Below are 22,431 nucleotides of genomic sequence, written 5' to 3'. Positions count from 1 at the left end.
TAAATGTGTACAAGGTGTCGTAGATGGCGTCTTCTACATTTTGCAAGGGAAATTAGAGCAGATCTGATTTTTCACACGACAAAACCCCTCTTAGCCGAATTTTCTGACAATACACAAATTATCATAAAAATATTTTTTGGGAAAAACTAATACGAAATTGAACTTTTGATACCCTGTATCTCCGAAAAAAAAATCATCCACTTTTGAATTTCCGGGACAGCCTGTATAGTTTAATCCGATTTTTAACCCCTTTTGAAATTAAGAATTTTTTTCTTCTCCAAAAGGGATAACGGTTAATTCCTTATAACTAGAGTCCGGATTAAAAAGCACTAAAGTAGTGAAAAAAACCGCTTAAAAAATTATTTTCTTCAAAAAAGCATAAAAATCTGTAAAAAAGCACAAAACTCTTTCAGAGATGCAATATTTTTTTCAGTTTAACTTCTAGAAATTTTTTGAAGATTTCAAATTGCTTTAGAAGCATACGGAAGATTTTAGACTGTTTTGAGAACTTTTAAAAGTTTTTTCAACTACTTGAGAGCATTTGGAAGGTTTTTGGACTGTTTAAACAGCATATTGAAGGTTCTGGAATGCTTTAGAGGCATTTGGAATCTCTTACACGGTTCACAAATTTTTTTGGAAGCTTGTAAACAGCTTTAATATTTTTTGGGAGCTTCTAGACTAGTTGAAAAGCGTTTGGAATCTTTTAGACTCTTCTAAATGATTTTGAAAGCTTCTAGACTTTTTTGAAAGACTTCCAACTGCTTTAGAAGCATTTTGGAGTTTCTGTAGTGTTTTGAAATCTTGTTAGACTACTTTAGGAGCATTGAAGGTTCTGGACTTCTTTTTAGACATGTGAATTTGAACTTTTGGACGCTTTTAAACTGCTTTAGAATCATACGGAAGCTTTTAGACTGTCTTGAAATTTTTTTAGAGCTTCTAGACTAGTTAAAGAGTATTTGGAAGCCTTTAGAGTGTCCTACAAGCTTTTGGAAGCTTCTAAACTGTTTTGGAAGGCTTTAGACATATTTTCGAGTTTCTGTAGTGTTTTAAAACCTTTTTAGACTACTTTAGGAGCATTTGGAAGGTGTTTGGGCAGTTTAAAGAGCCTTGAGGGTTCTGGACTGTCTTTAAGACATTTGAAACCTTGTAGACGGTTTTAGAAACTTTTGGAAGCTGTTAAACTGCTTTAGAAGCATACGGAAGCTTTTGAGAGTTTCTAGATAAATTGAAAAGCATTTGGAAGCTTTTAGACTGTTCTAAAAGCTTTTAGAAGCTTCTAGGCTGCTTTGTAAGCTTTGCAAGACATTTTAGAGGTTTTATAGCGTTTTGGAATGTTTTTATTTTTTTAGACTACTTTAGGAGTATTTGGAAAATTTTTGGTCAGTTTAAATTTGAAAATTGATATACATTTTGCAACATGTTTTTGTCGTTCAGAAGCATTCAATATCTCAATATAGCAATTTTTTGTCAAAGCAGTTATTAGTTTAGTTTATTTTTAAAAACTTGAAAAGCTTGTTTTGTAAAAAACTAGTTAAACCATACAAAAATGGCAGTAAATAAGCACAAAAAACTAAAATAAGCACAAAACGAAGAAAAAAGCATCAACAAAATCTGTCATATGACTCGTTTTTGCATAAATCGTTAACATTAGATGTCATAGGTTGGTTAATTGCTTTTATTATTTACAAAAAGCAAAATTTCTAGAATTCCGGACTCTACTTATAACAGTTTAGAGAACAAATAACTAAGCAATTGTCAGTGGCTGAATGGAAATGGAATGGAAATAGACAGTTATCTTTCCACACTCAGTGCGGTAATAGTTATTTACAATACTAGTGTGGTATGGCGAAAAATGCTCATACCACGAGTATTGTACAATATTTTATCTGCGATTAGGACAGAAATTATCAATTTTTAACTCTAACTTTGAGTTACGTAATATATGAGGGATTTTACAGTCACTAGTGCGATAATGATTGTTTTATTGTACTTTTAGGGTGCTTTACCGCACTTGCACATTGGTAGAGAAAGAACTTATTGGAGTGTTTTTTTCTGATAAATTTGAAATTTTCTAGAAAAATATGACAGGTACGAAAAAAATTAAAAAGGCAAAAAAGTTTCATGTTTCATGTTCAAATTGAAGAATAAATTTGAATGTTTAATAAAAAAAATATTGGCGCACCATTGAGCTAAATATCTCAAAAACTGTAAGAACTATATAAGTAAAAAACTAAAAAAAGTGAAAATTTACTGTCCTCTGTATTTCTTTAACGAAGCATTTTTGGAATATAGTTTATATAGCAGACTATGTATTTTTAGTCGTAGAATACACGCGATTTAAGTTTACGTACTAAAACCTAAAACACCTTGTATGACATAACGTTGCGTGTGCAATCGCTTGGCTCGTGCCATTCATTCAGCCTATAATCCGAACGCACCACTACGACTTGACGTACTGTAAACATGATTACGTCAGATGTGTCACTACTGTCAACTAGTAGTTAAAACATCACATGATCTATCACTCATACGTATCAAGTTATTTAACTACTATCACGTGATCAACCTGATCCAGACCAGTAAATAACTTCTAATAATTCTGATATTGACATTTGTTAACCGTTTATAAAAAGTTGTCAGTGCATAGGTGAACGTTAGATTTATTTTAGATTTAAATTTTAAACAACTTCCCAATCGTTTTCCTAAAATAATTAACCAAATTTAGTTGCAAGTTTATTACCAGTTTATAACGTGAGTGTTCAGTGTGGTTGAGGCTCACTATCAGAAGTCATGTATTCTGCAAGCAAATTTAACACCCCCAGTACTAAAAAATTACGACGAGAAAAAACCACTTTATCAAATCACTCAGATTCTGATAAAGAAAGTGTTCACGTTTATTGCCGAATTAGACCTATATCAGATAATTCTGAAAGTACAACTTGCATTAAAGTGGTTGCCCCAGATACTTTATCACTTACCACCCCAGACTCTCGAAATGTAAAAAGAGAGATCCATTTCAAATTCAAACATATTTTTACATCATACTCTTCCCAATCTGAATTGTTTAATCATGTTGCATATCCCCTTTTGGAGGACTTGTTGCAAGGGAAGAATGGCCTGATGTTAACTTACGGAGTTACTGGATCGGGTAAAACTCATACATTGAATGGTGACCAAACTGATCCAGGCATTATGCCAAGATGCATTGCTGCTATATTCAATTCAATTGGGGATTTCCAAGCACCAAAATGTGTCATCAAATCTGATAAAATGAACGGTTTTGAGATTCAGGCTGAAGATGATGCATTTCATGACAGATTGCAGTTTGTTAGGAATGGCAGTGCTTCTAGGGCAAACAGGTGAGCCACATAGTAGAGTTAAGTTGTAATATGAGGCAAAAAATAGTTATTATGCTTGTGAATTAAGGAAAAAACTATGTATGGTAATATTTACTATGTATGTTATTTTGCTCAATTGATTTGGATTAAAGTAAGATTGGATTTAGTCAAAATGCTTGACAAGTAGCAGTTTATTTTGTACTATTTTAAAGGATCAGGAAGCAAAGGAAACTTATTTAAATCCAATCTAAACTAACCAAGTATTAGAGTTTGTTTATGAAAAGAAGCATCCTTTAAATTTAACTGAAGCTGAAATTAAAAAAAGGAATTAGATTTTTTTTGAGTCTTGGGGAGGACAAAAAAAAATTAATTGTAAATTCATTGTGTTTATTTTAAAAGTTGGATTTAGAAATCAGTGTCTAGGTAATTGTTTTTATTTGAAAGACTTTTGATTTCATCTCAGATGTTTATTTCACATCTTGCAATCCTCTGAGGACAAACATAACTTAATCAGGATTGAGCATGATAAATAAACTATATAATCACATACAAGGTTATTAAGGTGGGCCCATACTACTTGTACTTGTGGTCATTACTCAATATGATTTAAAAGCTTGTTAACCATCAAGTTTTACTTGAGAGTTTGTGTCTAGTTTTTGTATTTTGTCTTGATAATACCCATATTACTTTTATGGTATCTGTAAGCAGGATAGTCAAACCAGTACAAAAATCTATTTATTTAAATAAACAGACATGCAGGATAAAAATGGTGAGGTTACAATGCACACATATTAATTTTATGGTGGTACTTGCTAAATTTGTGTGTAGTTTAAATTAAAGTGGCTCTTGGCTTTTTAGACTAAATAGTTTAGTTTTAATCAAAAGGCTACAGGAAAAAAAATTGTTTAAAAAAGGACCAAAGAATCACAATATCTCCTTGTAAAAGGAAGCTATCTATATGTTTACTAGTAACAAATTCAATTAAAACATTTTTTTCTCCATCTTTTGAAATAAAGTGGTGGGGATCAAAAGTTGCTTTTTGAGTTTGGTACCTTGAAAAGAGCAGTTTTTTCTTAAGTAGTAAGTTAGTATGAGTGAAATGCTAAATATTATAAATCATCACATGTCTGATGCAGACCCTGTCACTAAAATAGTACAGTTTACTTTTGACATTATTAAACCATTAGTTCAAATTAATCATTCACTTAAGCCAGGATTACCCAACTTAAGTCATAGAGGTAGTCATAAACTTAATAACCAATAATAAACAAAGTAGTTCAGTTTACTTGTTTTATTATGGAAAATAATTTACTTTATGATTACCTGTATGATTAAGAAGTTGGATAAACTTGGACTTAACTAAAATGTTGCTTACAAATGTAGAAAGTTGATGACTATGAAGTTGATTTGAATCATTAAATATAGATTTTTTTGTGAAAAACTTGAAATAGAAGAAAGCTAGAAAGTCGCGATTTTTGCTGTCTGATATAGGTGTAATAGTATTCAGTTTAAACATTTATTTTTAGAGCATCTAATAGAAAAAAATCTGTTCCACCACTTAATTTCAAGAGATGGAGAAAAAAGTAATATATAATATATGGTTATTTTCAAATTGCCAGTTAGATATGTACTTTTTTGAATGGGTTTTTTTTAGTACACCCTCTTGTGGATATTACCCAAAATTGAAAATATTTTTTTCTGATTTTTTGTACCTCTTTGTTTAACAATTTTTTTTGCTACTGCTCTAGAATAAACCCTTCAGTCAAAAAAGCTGGGAACCACTTTTATTTGGACACCCTGTACAAAATCCTCTGTAGGAATCCCATAAAGTTGGAAACTTCATAAATATTTATGAATAACAACCAATCCACTTTACTATTTTGCTATTAGCCTTTTTGTCCACACAAATTGCCTAGATTGCTCTAATTCACTCATGTTTATGACCTTTCTTGTTCTAAGTTAAAAAATCTGTACCTAATACCTGTTTGTAACAGTTCAATGAATCATAATTATACTATACTATTATTATAGGTAACACAAGTAAACTACTTAGGGAAAAGATTGATACAGAAACATTTTTGGCTATTTTTAAAGGCTTATATGAATTCCTCAGCCAAATTTAATAAACAAAAAAAAAAAGGTTTTGAAAGGCCATTCCTTCTAGTATGAAGACTGTTATTCTGATTTCTTCACAGATATCAAAGGTAAAGAAAAAACTTCTTAAATTTTAACCCAGTAGTGCATCTAATAACTGAGATAATTTTAGAACATTCTTGCTTATGCCATTTCATGGGCTTGGTTGATATCTCTGAACATGTTTGGGGGTTTTTCGGTTTTTGGTCTACAAAAGGAATTAAGGGGTATTTTGAAAAAGACACAATTATTTATAGGACACACAGCAACAGCCTATTTCCCTAGTTTCATTTTAAATAAAATTTTGAATATGATTTTTTTATTAAAATTATTCTCAGTATTCCTGCAGTACAGGGTAACGTATATGAATGTGTAAACTTTGGGTAGTTATATTATTGTCTTATAACCCCATTAATTTTTTCCCATTTTGCACTAAAACACTAAAGGAAATTTGTATTAACCTCCCTCATACCTCAAACATTTGGTGTTGATTTATCTCCTTAAAATTAGTTGTGGTATTCTCGAAATACAGAGTAATTTATAAAAATCTACGTCGTTTTCGAAAACACCCCATTTCTTATGTAGAACAATTTGAATTGAAAAACTCTGAAACATGACCCGAAATATTAACCAAACCCCTTACATAAAACAAAAAAAAGTTCTACAACTATCAAATGCACTGGGTGCAGAAATTTGCATCACGTTTTTCTTTACCCTGTATATTGATGGTCAATTCACTGCAAGTCAAAATGAATTCCTCTCTAATTCTACAATTCACATTCAGGTCTCTCATTCAAATTCGGCTAAGACAATTTGAAGATAATAATAATAATAATAATAATAATACTTTATTCATGTTAAGCACCAGATGGTTTACATACGTCAAGGATACAAAGTAGCAATCACTAACATAGATAAGTAATTGCAAATATGATGCTAAAAAAATTCCTAAAATAAGTGCTAAAATATAGTTTAAAACAAAGCTTGATCAGTAATATTTAGATTTGTTAAAATGGACAATTAGACAATTACATCCAAAAAACAAAAGACTTGACAATGAATTTAGAACTAATATACTACAATCACATACACGTATCACTATACTAAGCTATTACTATTCAAAAAGTCATCAAGACTATAGAAGGGGTTTCGAAGCAAATAATCCCGAAGTCGGTTCTCGAACCGGGTTACGGGAAGCAGCCTATAACTGTGTGGAAGTTTATTATAAAATTTTTGTGCCCAGTAATTTGGACCTATTCTTGTTCTCTCTAACCTATGAAAAGGTATCACTAGGTCACCTCCGAAACGAGTCTCCCAGCGGTGCACATCGATATGCATTGTGGAATGGTTGAAATTATTTTTCAGATGCATTAAATTTTGAAATATATAAACACAAGGGAACGTCATTATACCGAGAGCTGTGAATTTCTCCCTACAGTCATCCCTGTAGCCCAAACCCGAGACCACCCTGATTGCCCTACGCTGAAGAGCGAAAACACGTCGCCTACCCGCGGAGTGACCCCAGATTACACACAGTACAGATACAGTGTGTCCCAAATTGGTTCTACATGTATTGCGTCTTTAACCGTAAGAGCTACAGAGTCGGTTAAATGGGGAAAGTTTTAGAGAATTTTATGTAAAACTTATTTCCGGTTTCCAAATTAAATTATCTTTCTCCGTTTTCCGGAAAATTGGGAAAACGTCAGAGGCTACATTTTAAACACTCTTTAACAAAGCCAAAGAGAGTTTTGAAACTAAGACATTATTAAGGCACTTTTTTACGTAAAACACGATTATGTAATTAGAAAAAACCTATAGTCATTGGTTTCCGAGATATGGATGATAACTTTGTAAGCCATCTTGAAGGCGGCCATATAAATTCAATTATGTTAAAAAAAATATTTTTTTTAAATACAATTTTGATATTATTTAACCAAAAATTTTACTATCTAGTGGGACACCCTGTATTTAATAATTTCATTATCTTTAAGTGGGCTTTCACACCAAAGTAGCATGTCATGCCAGGAAGCAGGAAACATGCTACTTATTTTAAAATATATGTAAATTATTGTTCGCATTCCTACCGGAGTAGCAACATGCAACGCTATTCCGGTATGAAACCGACCATTAATTTATATCGGTTTTAAAATAAGTAGCATGCTTTCTACTTCCAGGCAGCATGTCGCACGTGGCATGCTACTTTGGTGTACTAAAAGTAATGGTATTTTGAAGCTTACAGCAAACTTTCTGAGATTGTTCAATTTTAAGAAGAACTTTTAAATTAGTTTTCTGAATGAGATGATAGCTTTATTTGTTAAACACTACTGAATAAAAGCAATAAGCCATATCTATTCTAGAACTTCTTATAAGAAGCATTTGTTTTCCATCAGTTTGGTCGGGTTTTCGACTGTGTAAAAAGAACAAAGTTTGTGTCACACTTATAGGCGTATCATCAGGTTGCGCCAATTCAAATAACATGTGACTGGTGTATTTTTTTATCAAAAACTGTATTTTTTTATTTCAGGAAAGGTAATGGGGAAAAGTGTTCTTACACCAATGATGGCAAAATAATTGCGGGCGTAAATGAAAACAGTTTGTATGCAGTATTTGTCAACTACATAGAAATTTACAATAACAGTGTATTTGATTTACTGGATGAATCGTCTGGCAAATCTCTCCAGAATAAAATTTTGCGCGAAGATTGCCGCAAAAATATGTATGTAAATGGAGTTGTTGAAGTAGAGGTAAGTGTAAATCAATGTGGTAAATTGTAATTAATGAAACTAGTAAGTAAATTAATTGTGAAGTACTATGTAAAGTAAGTTAATAGAATTGCGAGATTACCAAAACTCGGTATGCAACTTTGTCATACCAATATTTATCACTCTGACTATAAAAATACTCATACCACACTAGTAATGTAACAATCTAGCAACCGTTTGTTACCGTTAAACTTTTCTCAAGACTTTCTTTTAGGTAAAATCTGCGGAAGAAGCTTTTGAAGTGTTCCAATCCGGACAAAATCGTAAACGTGTAGCTTCAACCGTGTTAAACGCGGGATCGAGTAGAAGTCACTCAATATTTAATATAAGAGTAGTGCAACTGGAACAAGCGGCAACAAATAGTGATGGAACTGCTACTATTCCTGCTGATAATCTTATTAAAGTGGGACAATTAAGTTTAGTGGATCTTGCTGGATCTGAAAGAACTAATCGGTTAGTACTATTTCACTGTTATCATACTGAGTTTCAAATCAATTTTGTTTTGTGCAGTACAAATAACACGGGTATGCGATTGAAAGAAGCCAGCAGTATTAACAATTCACTAATGACATTGAGAACCTGTTTGGAGATTTTAAGAGAAAATCAAACTTCAAAAAGCAACAGATTAGTTCCCTATCGTGACAGCCGACTGACATTCTTGTTTAAACGATTCTTTGAAGGAGATGGAACAGTTAATATGATAGTTTGTATTAATCCCTCTGTTGACGATTTTGAAGAAAACATTCAGGTAAGTTTCTAAATCAATATTAAACTAATAATAAAAAAATCAATTGCTATTGTACTATATTAACATTTATATTAGTTTTTGTTGTAAACTTTTGGACTGATGAAGCCATTAAGCAGAAACATGTGTCATGGAATTGGGGTTATTATTTTTGATCCTTTGATTCACTATTTTTTTATAGCGAATCAACCTTTAAGCCGCTTTTCTTTTTAACGTGTGTGTCACAAATTTCTTGTTTTATTTATCAATTTAAATATTCTTTATTGTTAATTCTTATTTCTTAATCCTCAACGAATTAAAATCGTGTTATTTAGTGGTGTTTACACAAGTTCTTGCTCCGTAATTTGTAATTTTACTTGTTGATGCACAAAACCTTGAACGTTCCCAACTTTTAACTTTTTAAGAATTAAGCAATAAGAATAAAGAAAATATTTCTTTGCGGATGCGTTCATTTGACGTTTTGACTATCTTGACGCGCTCCATAGTGGGCGATTGTGGCAATCTAACTGGACATAATGTTGGAATTTCCTTTCTGGCTTTGAAATTGATCAGTAATATTAATTATAAATATTACTGATTACTTTCTTTTTTAAGTTTTTTTTTTCATTTCTGATCATTTATACTTAAGATTTAACTACCTTTGTTGAGGATACAAAACCATAACAAGCTTTTAGATTGTTCTAAACGCTTTTGGAAGCTTCTAAGCTGGTTCAGAAGCATTTGGAAGCTTCTACACTGCTGGAAGCTTTTGGAGTTTCTATAGTAATTTGGAAAATCGTTTTAGACTACTTCAGGAGCATTTAGAAGGTTTTAGGTTAGTTTAAAGAGCATATTGAAGGGTCTGAACTGCTTCGAGGCATTTGGAAATATTCTAGAAAGACTTCTAGGAAGACGGTTCTTGAAATTCTTGGAAGCGCTTAAACTGCTCTAGTTTAAACGCTTTCAAATCTTTTGAAAACGTCTCTAGACTAATTGAGCATTTGGAAGCTTTTAGACTGTTCTGAAAGCTTTTGCAAGCTTCTAGGCACTGATTTGGAAGCTTTTGGAGTTTCTACAGTGTTTTGGAAGCTGGACTACTAGCAGCATTTAGGTTTTAGGACAGTTCAAAGAGCATATTATTGCAGGTTCTGAACTTCTTTAGAGGCATTTGTTCTATAAATTGTTCAAAAAATACTCTACAAACATTTGGAAGCTTTTAGATTGTTTTGAAATTTTTTGAGAACTTCTGGACTACTTGAAGAGCATTTGAAAGCTTTTAGACACTGCTTTGGAGGCTTTTGGTGTTTCTATAGTATTTTGGAAGCTTCTGAATTCTTTTTCAACTACTTCAGGAGCATTTGGAAGATTTTTGGACAGTTTAAAGGGCATATTGAAGGTTTTGGAGTGCTTTAGAGGTATTTGGAAACTTAGACGGTTCTAGAAATTGTTCAAAACAGCCTCTAGAAACATTTGGAAGCTTTTAGAATGTTTTGAAATTTTTTGAGAGCTTCTGGACTACTTGAGGAGCATTTGGAAGAAAGATTTTTAGACACTTTAAAGGGCATATTGAAGGTTCTGGACTGCTTTAGAGGAATTTTGAAACTTAGACAGGTCTAGAAATTGATGAAAGCTTCTAGACTAGTTCAAGAGCATTTAGAAGCTTTCAGGCGTTCTAAAGGCTTTTGGAAGCTCCTGTGCTGTTTCAGGAGCCTTTGACACTGTTTTGGAAGCTTTTGGTGTTTCTATATTGTTTTGGGAGCTTCTGAATTCGTTTTCGGCTACTTCAGGAGCATTTAGATGGTTTTAGGCCAGTTTAAAGAACATATTGAAGGTTTTGAACTGCTTTAGAGAATTGTTTCCAGAATTGTTGGAAGCTTTTAAACTGCTCTAGAATTATATGGAAGCTTTTAGACTATTTTGAAATCTTTTAAAAGCTTCTAAACTAGTTGAAGGGCCTTTGGAAGCTTTTAGACTTAAATTAGATAGAATATAAAATTTCTGTAAATCACTTTTTGCCTGCTACTTTTAGTTTTTTAAGCCAAACCCATTAGAAAACCGCTATCTACTTATTTCAAGCAAATTTGAACCACAATGACACCTTCTACATCTTGTTTTTGTTTGCATTAAAGCTTTTGAAGATGGTTTTTGCAGTAATCTGTAGATGTACCAAAAACATGAATATTTTTTCTAAGAAACTGCATGATGATGAAACAAATGCTAGGGCTTCCAGTTCTTATGGCAAAAGCCATTGATGACTGATGATTATTGAAAGCAAATTTGGACCAACGTGACTTGTTTTTCTTTTGAATCATATTTTGGTTGTAAGGAAAAATAATGTTCCGGAGACATTACAGTGCCTACAATAATGCAACAGGCGTGCTAACGGAGCATTATATTTATTATACTGTTTGTAATTTTGCAAAAGAAGTTTGCACCGCCCACTCTTCTCCAGTCATCTCAGATCGGAACACATATGCCACTTTTTTTCTATTACCGTTATTTCTGTACCCCGTAAAACCATCGAAAATGCAGCACGCTGTACAGGAAAACCTAATGATTGTTGTGACGTCCTTGAGTGTTTTTTTTTCTTTATATTTATGTGGTTTGACGCTGGTAGATTATTAATACATTTTTCAGGTTCTGAAATTTGCGGAAATGTCTCAGGACGTAAAAATAACTAAGGCCGAAATCAATAAATATACACCTCTCAAGAAAACCATAACCAAAAACAAGGAAAATCAAACACCGGCTAAACAAAGACCACCATCTAGTTTTACTTTACTTCCACCGATTCCAATGATTAAACTGAATTTAGATAGCATGGATGAATGTCGTTTAGCCATTGATAAAGTTATAAATGTGCTAAAGTTGCGTAGCGCCAAAGGTAAAAATCTGAATCGCGAAATTGACGATCGACAGAAAGAATTGAGGAAGAAGCTGGTAAACTTAAATCAACACTGCGTACTTAGTACTGCCGAAATGAGAAGTTTAAAAACGGTGATTAACAAGGTACACAACTTAATTGTGACAATTATTTTATTTTATTGCTATTTACCTTGCTGATTTAAGGAGAAACAAAAGTCGCAGAATTTGAACTTGAAAATAACGGATCTTGAGGTGGCTAATCAGGACTTAAACACTAAAAATGAAGAACTGCTGGAAACTATTGGTACTTTTAAAAATACTATTAATGAAAAAGACCTGAAAATCAACCAGTACGTGTTAGAGAGACAACGATGTAAACAACAGTTGGGTAAGTCAATTTTACATTTTTTAAAACTGTAAAAAGCAGTAATTAATTATAAATAAATGTTTTTTTTCAGCTCTGCACAACGAAAAAGCTACCCAAGAACTTGATGCCAAGCTTCGACGGCAGCGCGATCATCTCAACGCTGCCATGAAAGCCAAAGATCAAAAACTAAAGCTAGTAAAAGGAATTTTAGATAGCGAACTCCCACCCATTGAGTTAGATCACTTCGATATAAAACCAGAGAGCACGGTAAACACAGTTGCTTCGCATATGACAGCAACTCCCAAAAATGCGGCCCACATGTACCGAAGGAATATGCATGCAACGTCGGCACCGCGATCTAGAAGATCTCGATCGGCGGGTAAGTTTTTATAAACTTAAAATTGGTTTTTATAATAAATTACGAATGTCTATCTAAGAGTCGGTACTTTCACCGGCGAATAAATTTATTCTGAAAATAATTGCTATAGAAATGACCAAACCTAGCGTTTTCTAAATTTACGGTTTCTATAGAAACTATCTTTGGAATAAAATTATTCTCAGGTGAAAGTACCGGTCCTAAAGTGTCTGCAAATAGAGGCTTCCAAGCTTCTTGTATTTTTCGGAATAAGTAGTTTGATATTCCCACCAATACTGTTCTCGCGGAGTGAGTTTACCCGTGCGTCACGAAGTCTACGTCATTTATAATCATATGAATCAAATCAAGTTTTCGTCAACCAACCTGTTCATATTATAGAAAAGGGCGTGTCTAAAGCTTCGTCACTTTTAAAATTTTGCGTGTATTGTCAGTCAGAAAGTAGAGATCTTTGGCTGCAAATTTGCACTAAAATAACCTTATACCAAAGCAAATCAAATATCTTGGAAATAACCTTTTTTATTTATGAGAAGTCTCTTTTTGGATCATAGAATTCCGTCTAAATTTGAAACCTAATTTATTTTGAAGTAGAAGTCCATTGTCTCTCAGTGGAAGTGTAAGAATACAGGGTGCGGAATGACACACAGTCTTCTCCACTATTTTATATATAATCACCAATATGTAGTATTTCTTTAACTTTAAGCTCTTGATTTAGGTTCTGGATGGTTACATGTTTCTCTAAAATAAATACAACAAATTAAAAATTCAATAAGACATTCTGAAGGATGCGGTAGTATCTCGTATCTCATTTTCAGGTTGCAATCCACTTATTTTATTTTAACCCCGCTGGAAAACATTTTAGACGCTTATTTTATTTTTTCTGTGGCTTTATTATTAATATGTTTGAAGAAATTTTTATGAAAAATCTATAATACAACCCAAAAATCTCAGTCTCTGGAAAAAATGAAATGTTAATAGATGTTTCTTACAAAAGTAGATATATTTTACTATTATTAACATACTATCGTTGTACATATCATATAATGTATTTCGAACATCTATTTTAATGCTTTCAGATAAATCAGTGGTCTTGGCCCGTCGATAACGTCTCGATTTACGTTTTCTAGGTGAGGAAATCATAAGATTAGTTGCTTGCTTTTTCCGAATCGAATAAACAGTTTTGCGGGAAATTTTTAAAGCAGCTGCAACCTTCTAGTATCAAAAAAAAAAATACATCAGTCAGAATATGTAAGGTCTTAAAATTTCTTATTTTCTTCCTGAACAGACGATAAAGGTCTCTAAAGGTCTTCCATTGGTTTTTTCCAATTCAAAATATTCACAAAGATTAAGAATTAACTGCTGGGCTTGTCTGTGGAGAATTTTTCCAGTCATTTTCTAAAAAAATACTGTAATAGTAAGTAATTCCGAATTTACGAAAAACCAAATGGCTAAATAAAAACCATAATAGACACTCCCACTTTTTTTTCAAAACAGGTTAGTAATTGTGCCAATTTTGGTTAGATCGTGACAGCCGCCATAAAAAAAATAAAGATATTAATAATATTATTATGAAATTACTTACAGAATGTTAAAAGCGTAGAAACAATAGCTCTTAAAAGAACTGTGGTGGTGTGGCAAATAAAAAACTTTATAAATGATTAACAACACAAAGAAACGGAAAAGAATTAATAGTAAACAAATCAAATAAATTTCGATGGTTTTCAAACTGACAAAGACTGAAATAGAAGCGATCAGTAAATGTTTTTTTTTTGGAAGACATTCACTTAGATATTTACCCTTTCTGAAAGTGAACAATAGACAAGGATAAAGTCAATAATGCATGTCTACTTCTAAATCACAGGGAGATGACGCACGGGTAAACTCAGTCCGCGAGAACAGTATATCAGATGGTTTCTACTCAAAACCGTGAAATTTTGGTAAATTCCGTAAAATATTCGAATAATATTGTTATTTGTATACAGGGTGTCTCAGTTTTAAGTGCCCAAACTTTAATGTCGGATAGTACGTCGAAAAATAACAACACTTTGCTATATAATCCTATATCCAATAGGGCGTCGTTACTGATATACAGGGTGTTAAAGTTTTTTAAAAAAATTGCTTATTTGAGAATTTCTCGAAAACCGTTGGAGATATTGTAATGAAATTTTTGTGTGAATATCTCCTGTTCAAAACGTCTTCAATGAAATAAAAAATTGAACTGTGACGCAACCAGTGTCGTACTTACCGACGTACGCCTAGGTACTTTGGATAAAAAAAATGTTACGCCACTGCCTTTTTGGAAATTAAAATTTGTTTTTGAGATGACTGTTTAATTTGGGAGACAAAAGTCCTCTTGTGTTTTTTCGGATTGACGCACCATTTCAGAGTAAAAAAAGGAAAGGTTATAATGGTATAAAAATTTATTATTATCACATAACTTAAATTAGGAAACAAATTAAATAAAACTTAACAAATTAAAAGTTATTTAGTGCCTTTTGGACAGAGATACTTTAGGGAAAGCTTACGTTAAGTTTTGACTGTGACAATTCTTATGGCTCTTTGTCTCAGTCAACACCCTGTATATCAGTAACGACGCCCTATTGGATATAGGTTTATATAGCAAAGTGTTGTTATTTTTCGACGTACTATCCGACATTAAAGTTTGGGCACTTAAAACTGAGACACCCTGTATACCTAGGCCGTGAATTACTATTTTTTTGGCCGCGAGTACAACTCAAAATCTTGAGAACAAAAAAAATATTTCACGGCCGAGGTGTACACAATATTTTTCGTTCAAACGATATCCACTTACTGACTAACTGACTGGGTAATGTTTTTGGCTGGCCTCGGTTTGCCTTTGGTAGGAAACATGTTGCCGGTTGTCTCTTATCTTATTTCATTTTGAAATAAAAATTGCTACCAATTTTCAGGATCAAATATAAACTATTCTTTTATAATCATTGTTTTATTACTTTTGAGTCAAAGTGTTTTAAGTTTGCCTACTCATTGGAAGATATCAATCCTTATTAACTTTAAATTGATGTTTTAAAACAAATATTTGATGTGGTCTGAATTAAGGCAACATTCTTCAACAACCTGAATGACGAACAAAAGAAACTCCTGAAGGCGAACTATGTAACGAATAGCAAGGAATATTCTTTGCTATCATAGAAAACCCTTCTCTATCGTAATATACAGGGTGTTCCAGTTTTAAATGTCAATAATCTTCTATTCGATAGTCCATCAAAAATAAGTTGACATGTTTTATGTCATTTTGCTGAAAAACCCTTCTTAAAACGGCCCATACATTATACAATTAGTTGTACAACAAGTTTTCCAACTCGGGTAGATTCGACCGTCGAAACGATAATTGCATAGTTTGTTGCTGTCGTCCAACAAGTCGTACGACCCGGTTGAATCGTACGGTAGTTTGGCTGGAGAAACATTTATCGTACGACGGCGTTTGATATTCGACAAATCGGACTGATAAAAAGGACATAAACTTAAAAAAGAACTTAAAACTCTCGCAAATATGGAGACTAATTCATTTTGGACTGAATTTATTGATCTCTATCGTGAGCAGGTGTGTTTGTGGGATGTGAAATCCAATGAATATGCCAATAAACATAAACTTTTTACTTCCTTTTCTTTTTCCTAACTTTTCTTTCATCATGAACTAAAGCGACTGCACTATTGCTCTGTGTGCTACAGAAGTTTAAAAAATACTACAAATCTTCAAGACTGATTGATGCTCAGATCGTTTGTGTTTGTGGCCAAAATCACGTGCAACTTGTCGCATCAATTGTATGTTCAATCTATCGTACAACTTGTACAACTAACTAATTATATAATGTATGGACCGTTTAAGGAAGATACAGTCATCCAAAATTTAGTTAAAAAAAATCGATTTTTTGCTATAACTGTCAGACCGTTGGAGCAATTTTCTTTCTTGTCTATTTCTATTTCCTACATCGTTACGGAGTTCGCCTCCTGATATTCAACGATCAAAGCCGATATCAGTCGATTGTCTCTTAACTTTGGTAAGAAATGTCTATCTCTCTCTAATTCACTTTGTCTTTTCAACTGTCTCTTCTTGTTAAATTGCTATTCTTTGGTCTAACAATCACGGTGACGTTTATTGTTACGTTTGCTGGTTGTGCTTTGTTGATGTGACGTTAAATAATAAACTGAGTCCTGTCAGAAACATTTTCAGTTTTTTCCTATACGCGAAAATGAAATACGCTAGGAAATAGGGCGACGATGATTCCTGTACTCCTTTCGAATTAAAAGATGTTACCGTACCAATAGCAGATGTCACTGTGAGTGTTAATTTAGTTTTTCCTGCTATTGACACCGGCCGTAAAAGTGGATTTTACGGCCGCTAAACAGTACGTGAAGTACTAAGTAGTCACGTCCGTTTGAACAAAAAAGTTATTAGACACTTTAAGTGGCAGGAAGACGTAATACGTAATACTCAAGATGACGTACGTATTTAAGGATTTTGTGTTTATGTTAAAATTTAAAATTAACTTTTCATTATACGACTCTGAAAAATAGTTTGGGCGTTTGTTTAAATAAAGATGCCCATAAACTAATTGGAGGTTTATTAAATATTAAAATCACGTAAGAGGTTCTCGATATACCTAAAATAACATCAAACATCACATTTTTCTAAATGTAGTCATCTTTCAAGTGACACAAGACGTATGGAAGTATAAAAATGCCATTGCTAATATTAAAAACGGTTTCAGGGCGTTATGATAATGACCGCCTATAATGCCCTCAGGTTGTTCTGAACACTATAACCTACACCATTTCCAAGGTATTATGTATTCATAAAGTATAGGTAAAACATAAAACCACAAAAACAACAGTTTACTACAGTTCGGCCTACTCTGACAAAGTGATTGACCCAATCACCTACATAACTAGTTTGCAGCCTAACATAAACATTCTTAAACATAAATATCCAGATACAATGACATAGCATTTCCATAAGTTATTCATAAATGAGATCAGTCTTAATAATGTGAAAACAGAACATAAAGGTTTTACATAATACATAACTTGTCATTAGGCTTGCTCATCGTCAAATGATAACAATGTGTATCACTAAAATGCTAATAAGCAATATGCAATATCACAAATAATCAAAAGAAGCATGAATAATAAACAATGAGCTGTTCTACAAAACTATCAATTTGAATTATCAAATTCGGAATTAAAGTCACTGTAAGGTCGCAAGTTGGACGGATCTAAAATAAAAATACTATGATATGATCTGCAAATATCATTCAATCAAGAAGTAGGTTCACTCATTGCTGGTACACTTTGAGTGTAAATCTTTTGTCTCTGTATCTAGTTTTAAAGCTAGAAAATCTACATATCAACATAAATCATAGCTTGGTAATTAACAACATTTTTACTAAGATTACTGACTGATAGTGATTTTCCTGTCTGAGATAGTTTTCTGTGGAAATTTATAGTTACTGGTCTATTTGTATTCAAAACCAATAGTTTCCATCATATTTGCAAGGCAGAAATGGCACTGAAAGTTTTTAAATGTTCTCTAACTCCAATAATTTTTTTTGCAAAATTTCCATTCCTACATAAAATATCGGTTTTAGCATACATTAATTTGATCTCTCATTGTGTTCTTCATAACTCATTTGAGTTTTTCCGCCGAAAAGTAACTTTACCGCACTCATTTTATTTTTCAAAAAAAAAAAAACATTTTTACAAACAAATAACTGTATATTTGATTTCTCAATTAAGAATACACTTTTAATCAACTTTGCAAACAGACGCTTTCATTTTAGTAATTTTACTCATTTTCGTTCAATTTAATGAAAAATGATACTCGTAGGAAAAATGTTGTACCTAACACATGCGGAAAGCGTCTTTCCCGCCTTGTAACTATTTCCGTGCTCGTTGCAGCATATTTAGAATAAGCATTTGAGCTGGCTCATTGTAGCGCGCCGTTTTTATAATTGTGATATTTATTTAAATGAAAGTGACAGCAAATGACAAGGTTTTTAATTAGACAGGATGACAAAATCAACAACGTGCCTTTTTGCTAAAATTGTTCTTTTCACATGTTTGATATTCGAGAAATAAAGATGTAACAGGACGACGTTATTCTCAAAATGTAAAATTTTAACTATACGTCTTAGATTTCGATTAATTCTTTCAATCTGACCATTTGCTCTCGTGACGTTCCGGCCGCAACAAGAATGGGTGAAATATTATTATTTTCCAAAATTACTCTAAATTCCTCAGATTTAAAATTCTATCCGCGATCAGCAATCATTCGACTTGGGCGACGGTAACTATTGAATTAAGAAGTCCAATAAATAATGATTGATAGTCTCTTTAGCGTTTGTCGTACGCCATTACACATGTTGGTGTTTCTTAGTACTAAATTAGTTTAGCTTAATTCTATTTGAACGTCGTGCATAAATCCACCTTTAGACAAGTAAATCATAACACACTAGTGTGTTGTAATCCATACCTGACTATGCTCACTAGTGAGTTATGAATTATAACTTACGTTCATATTTAAAGTAGTATTCTATTTATTTATTACTTTTACAAGCGGAATTCACATTGATATTGAACGTAAAGGAAAACACTAACGATTTTTTCGAATTTGAAGTTATTGTCAAATTTGTTGGTTTATTGGAACCAGACATGCCGACGCATTAGAACCTTGTATTTTTTCTACAATTTGTATTTTGTTATGCACCGATTCTCCTAAGTATCCTTTTGCTACGGTCGAGGACTCCCATCCTCTGTGACGTTTCAAAGTAGTCATGTTAGCCCCTGGCATTGGACAAAAGAGTCGCCGAAAACCTTCTCAGGCAGTGACCGATGTAGAACGCTGGGTCCTCCAATGCATTGCAATTTTTGAAGGTATCTTCGACAACGTATTTATTTCTACACACTTTCTGGTACACCTCCCATTTTTGTAAAAAAAAACAAAGCGGCTGGAACTATTATTCTTTGGTTTCAAAGACATGTATTTTTTACACAAATTTATCGGATTGACCAGAAATACTTCTTAAAGTATGGTGAAACTTCTCAAGTTCTTCGTTCGATCTTGGGACGTTTCTGGCAAAATCTGCATCATTGCTTCTTCCGCTTTCTTAAGGAGCAGGAACGTAATTTTCATTGGTTTCCTCCATTTTCTATACATTTTTTTCTTCAAAAAAGTGTCAAAATTGATTTGAACATTTGCTAACCAACACACAAACAAACAACGTTGACCAAATTGTAAAAAAAATAACTGTAAAGTTATTTCTGACATTTATAGGGTACTGAGATGCAAGTAGCTTTGATTTGATTCCAAAGCTTACTAATTATTATCTCATAAAAAAACGATTTCTTTCACTTGTTGGATAAAACATTGTATGCCACTTGTGTGTTAGGTTTCCTAAGTTTAATTTATACAAAATATTCTGACACAGAAAGCGTTGCTCAAGTGCAATGTTTTGATATTTGATATGTGAATCTTCGCTATCCGAAAACTGACAAGTACATTTTGTACGTATACTTTCAAACTTTTAGGTGAAGTGTGGCTGGAACACAACGTTATCAAACCATGCCCGCTTGGTACCGTGATGCAACCTACGATGAAAAAAAGGAAATCGGTTTCAAAATTGGATAAAGCGAGCGACATTACCAATCCCAAACAGAGCAAATATTGCCTTGTAGCACAAGAACCGGACACTGAGGGCGAAATGGAGACTAAATTGTACAAAGCCGATATAGTGCCTACTTGTGGAGGTGGCGCTCAAGTCATATTTAATGACGTCGAAAGATTGAAACAGCAGTCTCCAACTAGAGATTCTTAACTTTGTCTACTTTTTCCAGTCCGTAAGTTATACGATTTTATTTAGTTTTTATTTTAAATACTGGCCAATATTATTGTACTTAAAATATAGCGTCTTTTAAATTAGACTACTATTATGTTCCAGTTATTATTAAAACTGCAGGGTCTAGTTTAACAGAAACGGATAAGAAATACTTTGGGAATGTCATAGATTTGTGTTCAAAATTACGATCAGGAAATTAAACTGACTAGTCTTAACAGAATCTCTCAATACAAACAGTCTTAATCACGTCCATAAACATATGAGTTAGGTTTGAGTAAGTAAATATCTAATTTTGTTTGGATGAAAATTGCGTAACTCTGGCTCACTGAAATTATAATAATTATAATTTAAAAAATTGAATTGTTTTTTTGTCAGAATAATTGCCAGCGCGAGTTATACTCTTTAAAGATTACACGCATTTAGTCTATTCTCCAAATTTCGAATTATTTGTGCTGTCAGATCAGAATTGAATAATTAAATCTTGTGAGCAAATTCTAAAAAACTACTTTAGTCATTAGGCCGCTTTGTTTTTTTATATTACTTTGTGTAACTTTTAACATGTTTTAAGGTTTTTGAAGTTAAAATATTAGCTTCAGTTATTAGAGGAGTTTTTTTTTTATCAAACCTCACTTAATCCCAGAAGTGTAATCCATAATTTCAAAAAAGTTTAGTTTTACAATCAGTGTTGCATAACAAAACTGTTAATCCAAGCCGAGATGCACGTGAACGTAATTGATCAGCTTTTTAGCGTTAATTTACTATTTAGGTTTATTTCCTCGGTGTAACCACAACATACCGCCGTAACAGAAACGCTAACCGTGCTTATTTTCTCAGCGTGTGGTCAGAACGGTGACGTCACTAGTAACTACAGCGGGAAACCAACCTCCAAGTGTAGTTAGCAATCGTGGTTACGTCTGGAATTGTCAAAATGCCGTAAATGACTATAAAAATCAGCTTTTAGGTATCATTTTATCTAGTGTTTGTGAAATTCGGGTATTCGGGGTCAATCTGCGGCACATTGTATTCTTTCGTCTCAAAACCGGCAAAGATCGATTCCGCTGTTGTTCTAGTCTGCATAATTGTTACTTTTGAGCCATTCGACGTCTGTTGGGACTACATTGGACGCTGAATTTGGCTCGGTCGTGGTCAGTCTGTGCCAAATTGTATTCTTTCGTCTCAAAACCGGCAAAGATCGATTCCGCTGTTGTTCTAGTCTGCATAATTGTTACTTTTGAGCCATTCTACGTCTGTTGGGACTACATTGGACGCTGAATTTGGCTCGTTCGTGGTCAATCAGTGCCAAATTGTATTCTTTCTTTCGAATACAATTTGGCACAGATTGGCCAAGAAACGCATCGGGGAATGAAACAGATTGGCCACTGAAACGCGCAGGGACACAAGAAAGTCCAAGCACTGCGCAGGTGGAGATGTTGCAGTTTAAGCAATTTTCAAAAAACCTACAGGCTGGCAATTTCGTTCATTACAGCGCCCAATAAACATTGGTCTTTACTACTTATTTTCTTAGTTACCTTTTTAATGCACAATTCCGCAAGCACAACAGAACTCGATAGATGTATTTCAAAAACAATAAACAAAACATGAGGCTTTTCCGCTTTACTTTCAGACAGAGGTATATTCTCAAATGTATGCCAGATATGTGCCCAGTATATGAAAGTATATTCCTAATCCGTGCCTGGCCTATTACTTTGTCCCTTTAGTTCATGTGCCAAGTTTCTCAGGAATCTAAAAATAACATTAATGTAGGCGGAAATTTCAAAATTGCATTTTTTTTTGTAATTTTAGTAATTTTTATAGTTTCTGTTTGGTTTACGCGTTGTAATCTTCTTGTGCTTGAATTAGCTCAACGGCTGAATGAAAATGTAAGGTTTTAAAATAAGACATATTTATATTTTGCTTTTCTTATATCCATTTATAGTTTATACTATATTTTCATTATTCTCATTTAATCATTCAGTTTAAAATAGTGTATTATAT

At 33.0% G+C, this 22,431-nt stretch overlaps 1 protein-coding gene across 3 annotated transcripts; it reads left to right on the top strand.

Moving 5' to 3' along the window:
* Nucleotides 1–2,559: 2,559 nt before the first annotated feature.
* LOC145724183 (kinesin-like protein KIF23) lies at nucleotides 2,560–21,038 on the top strand. 3 transcript variants are annotated; one of them, XR_014176946.1, is made up of 9 exons: nucleotides 2,562–3,359; nucleotides 7,996–8,215; nucleotides 8,448–8,686; nucleotides 8,744–8,981; nucleotides 11,595–11,966; nucleotides 12,027–12,210; nucleotides 12,281–12,568; nucleotides 20,129–20,672; nucleotides 20,705–21,038. XR_014176946.1 is itself a non-coding variant. In XM_081972321.1 (8 exons), exons 1-8 carry the CDS (start codon nucleotides 2,791–2,793, stop codon nucleotides 20,413–20,415), a joined length of 2,397 nt encoding a protein of 798 aa, XP_081828447.1. In that variant the 5' UTR covers nucleotides 2,562–2,790; the 3' UTR covers nucleotides 20,416–21,038. The 3 variants fall into 3 exon arrangements, 2 of the variants coding, with proteins under 2 accessions (XP_081828457.1, XP_081828447.1); XM_081972321.1 differs by having other exon boundaries at nucleotides 20,129–21,038; XM_081972331.1 differs by lacking the exon at nucleotides 12,281–12,568 and having other exon boundaries at nucleotides 2,560–3,359; nucleotides 20,129–21,038.
* Nucleotides 21,039–22,431: the final 1,393 nt, after the last annotated feature.

This window comes from Ips typographus, linkage group LG1 (assembly GCF_016097725.1).
Source record: "Ips typographus isolate SLU linkage group LG1, UJ_Ityp_2.0, whole genome shotgun sequence".
Classification (NCBI taxonomy): Eukaryota; Metazoa; Arthropoda; class Insecta; order Coleoptera; family Curculionidae; genus Ips; species Ips typographus.
This window is presented reverse-complemented; position numbering and strand designations above follow the sequence as displayed.

Coding starts and splice junctions, on each gene's coding strand:
- LOC145724183 (XM_081972321.1), top strand. CDS start 2,791: ATGTATTCTGCAAGCAAATTTAACACCCCCAGTACTAAAAAATTACGA. Junction 3,360..7,995: donor AGTGCTTCTAGGGCAAACAG/GTGAGCCACATA, acceptor TTTTTATTTCAG/GAAAGGTAATGGGGAAAAGT. Junction 8,216..8,447: donor ATGGAGTTGTTGAAGTAGAG/GTAAGTGTAAAT, acceptor ACTTTCTTTTAG/GTAAAATCTGCGGAAGAAGC.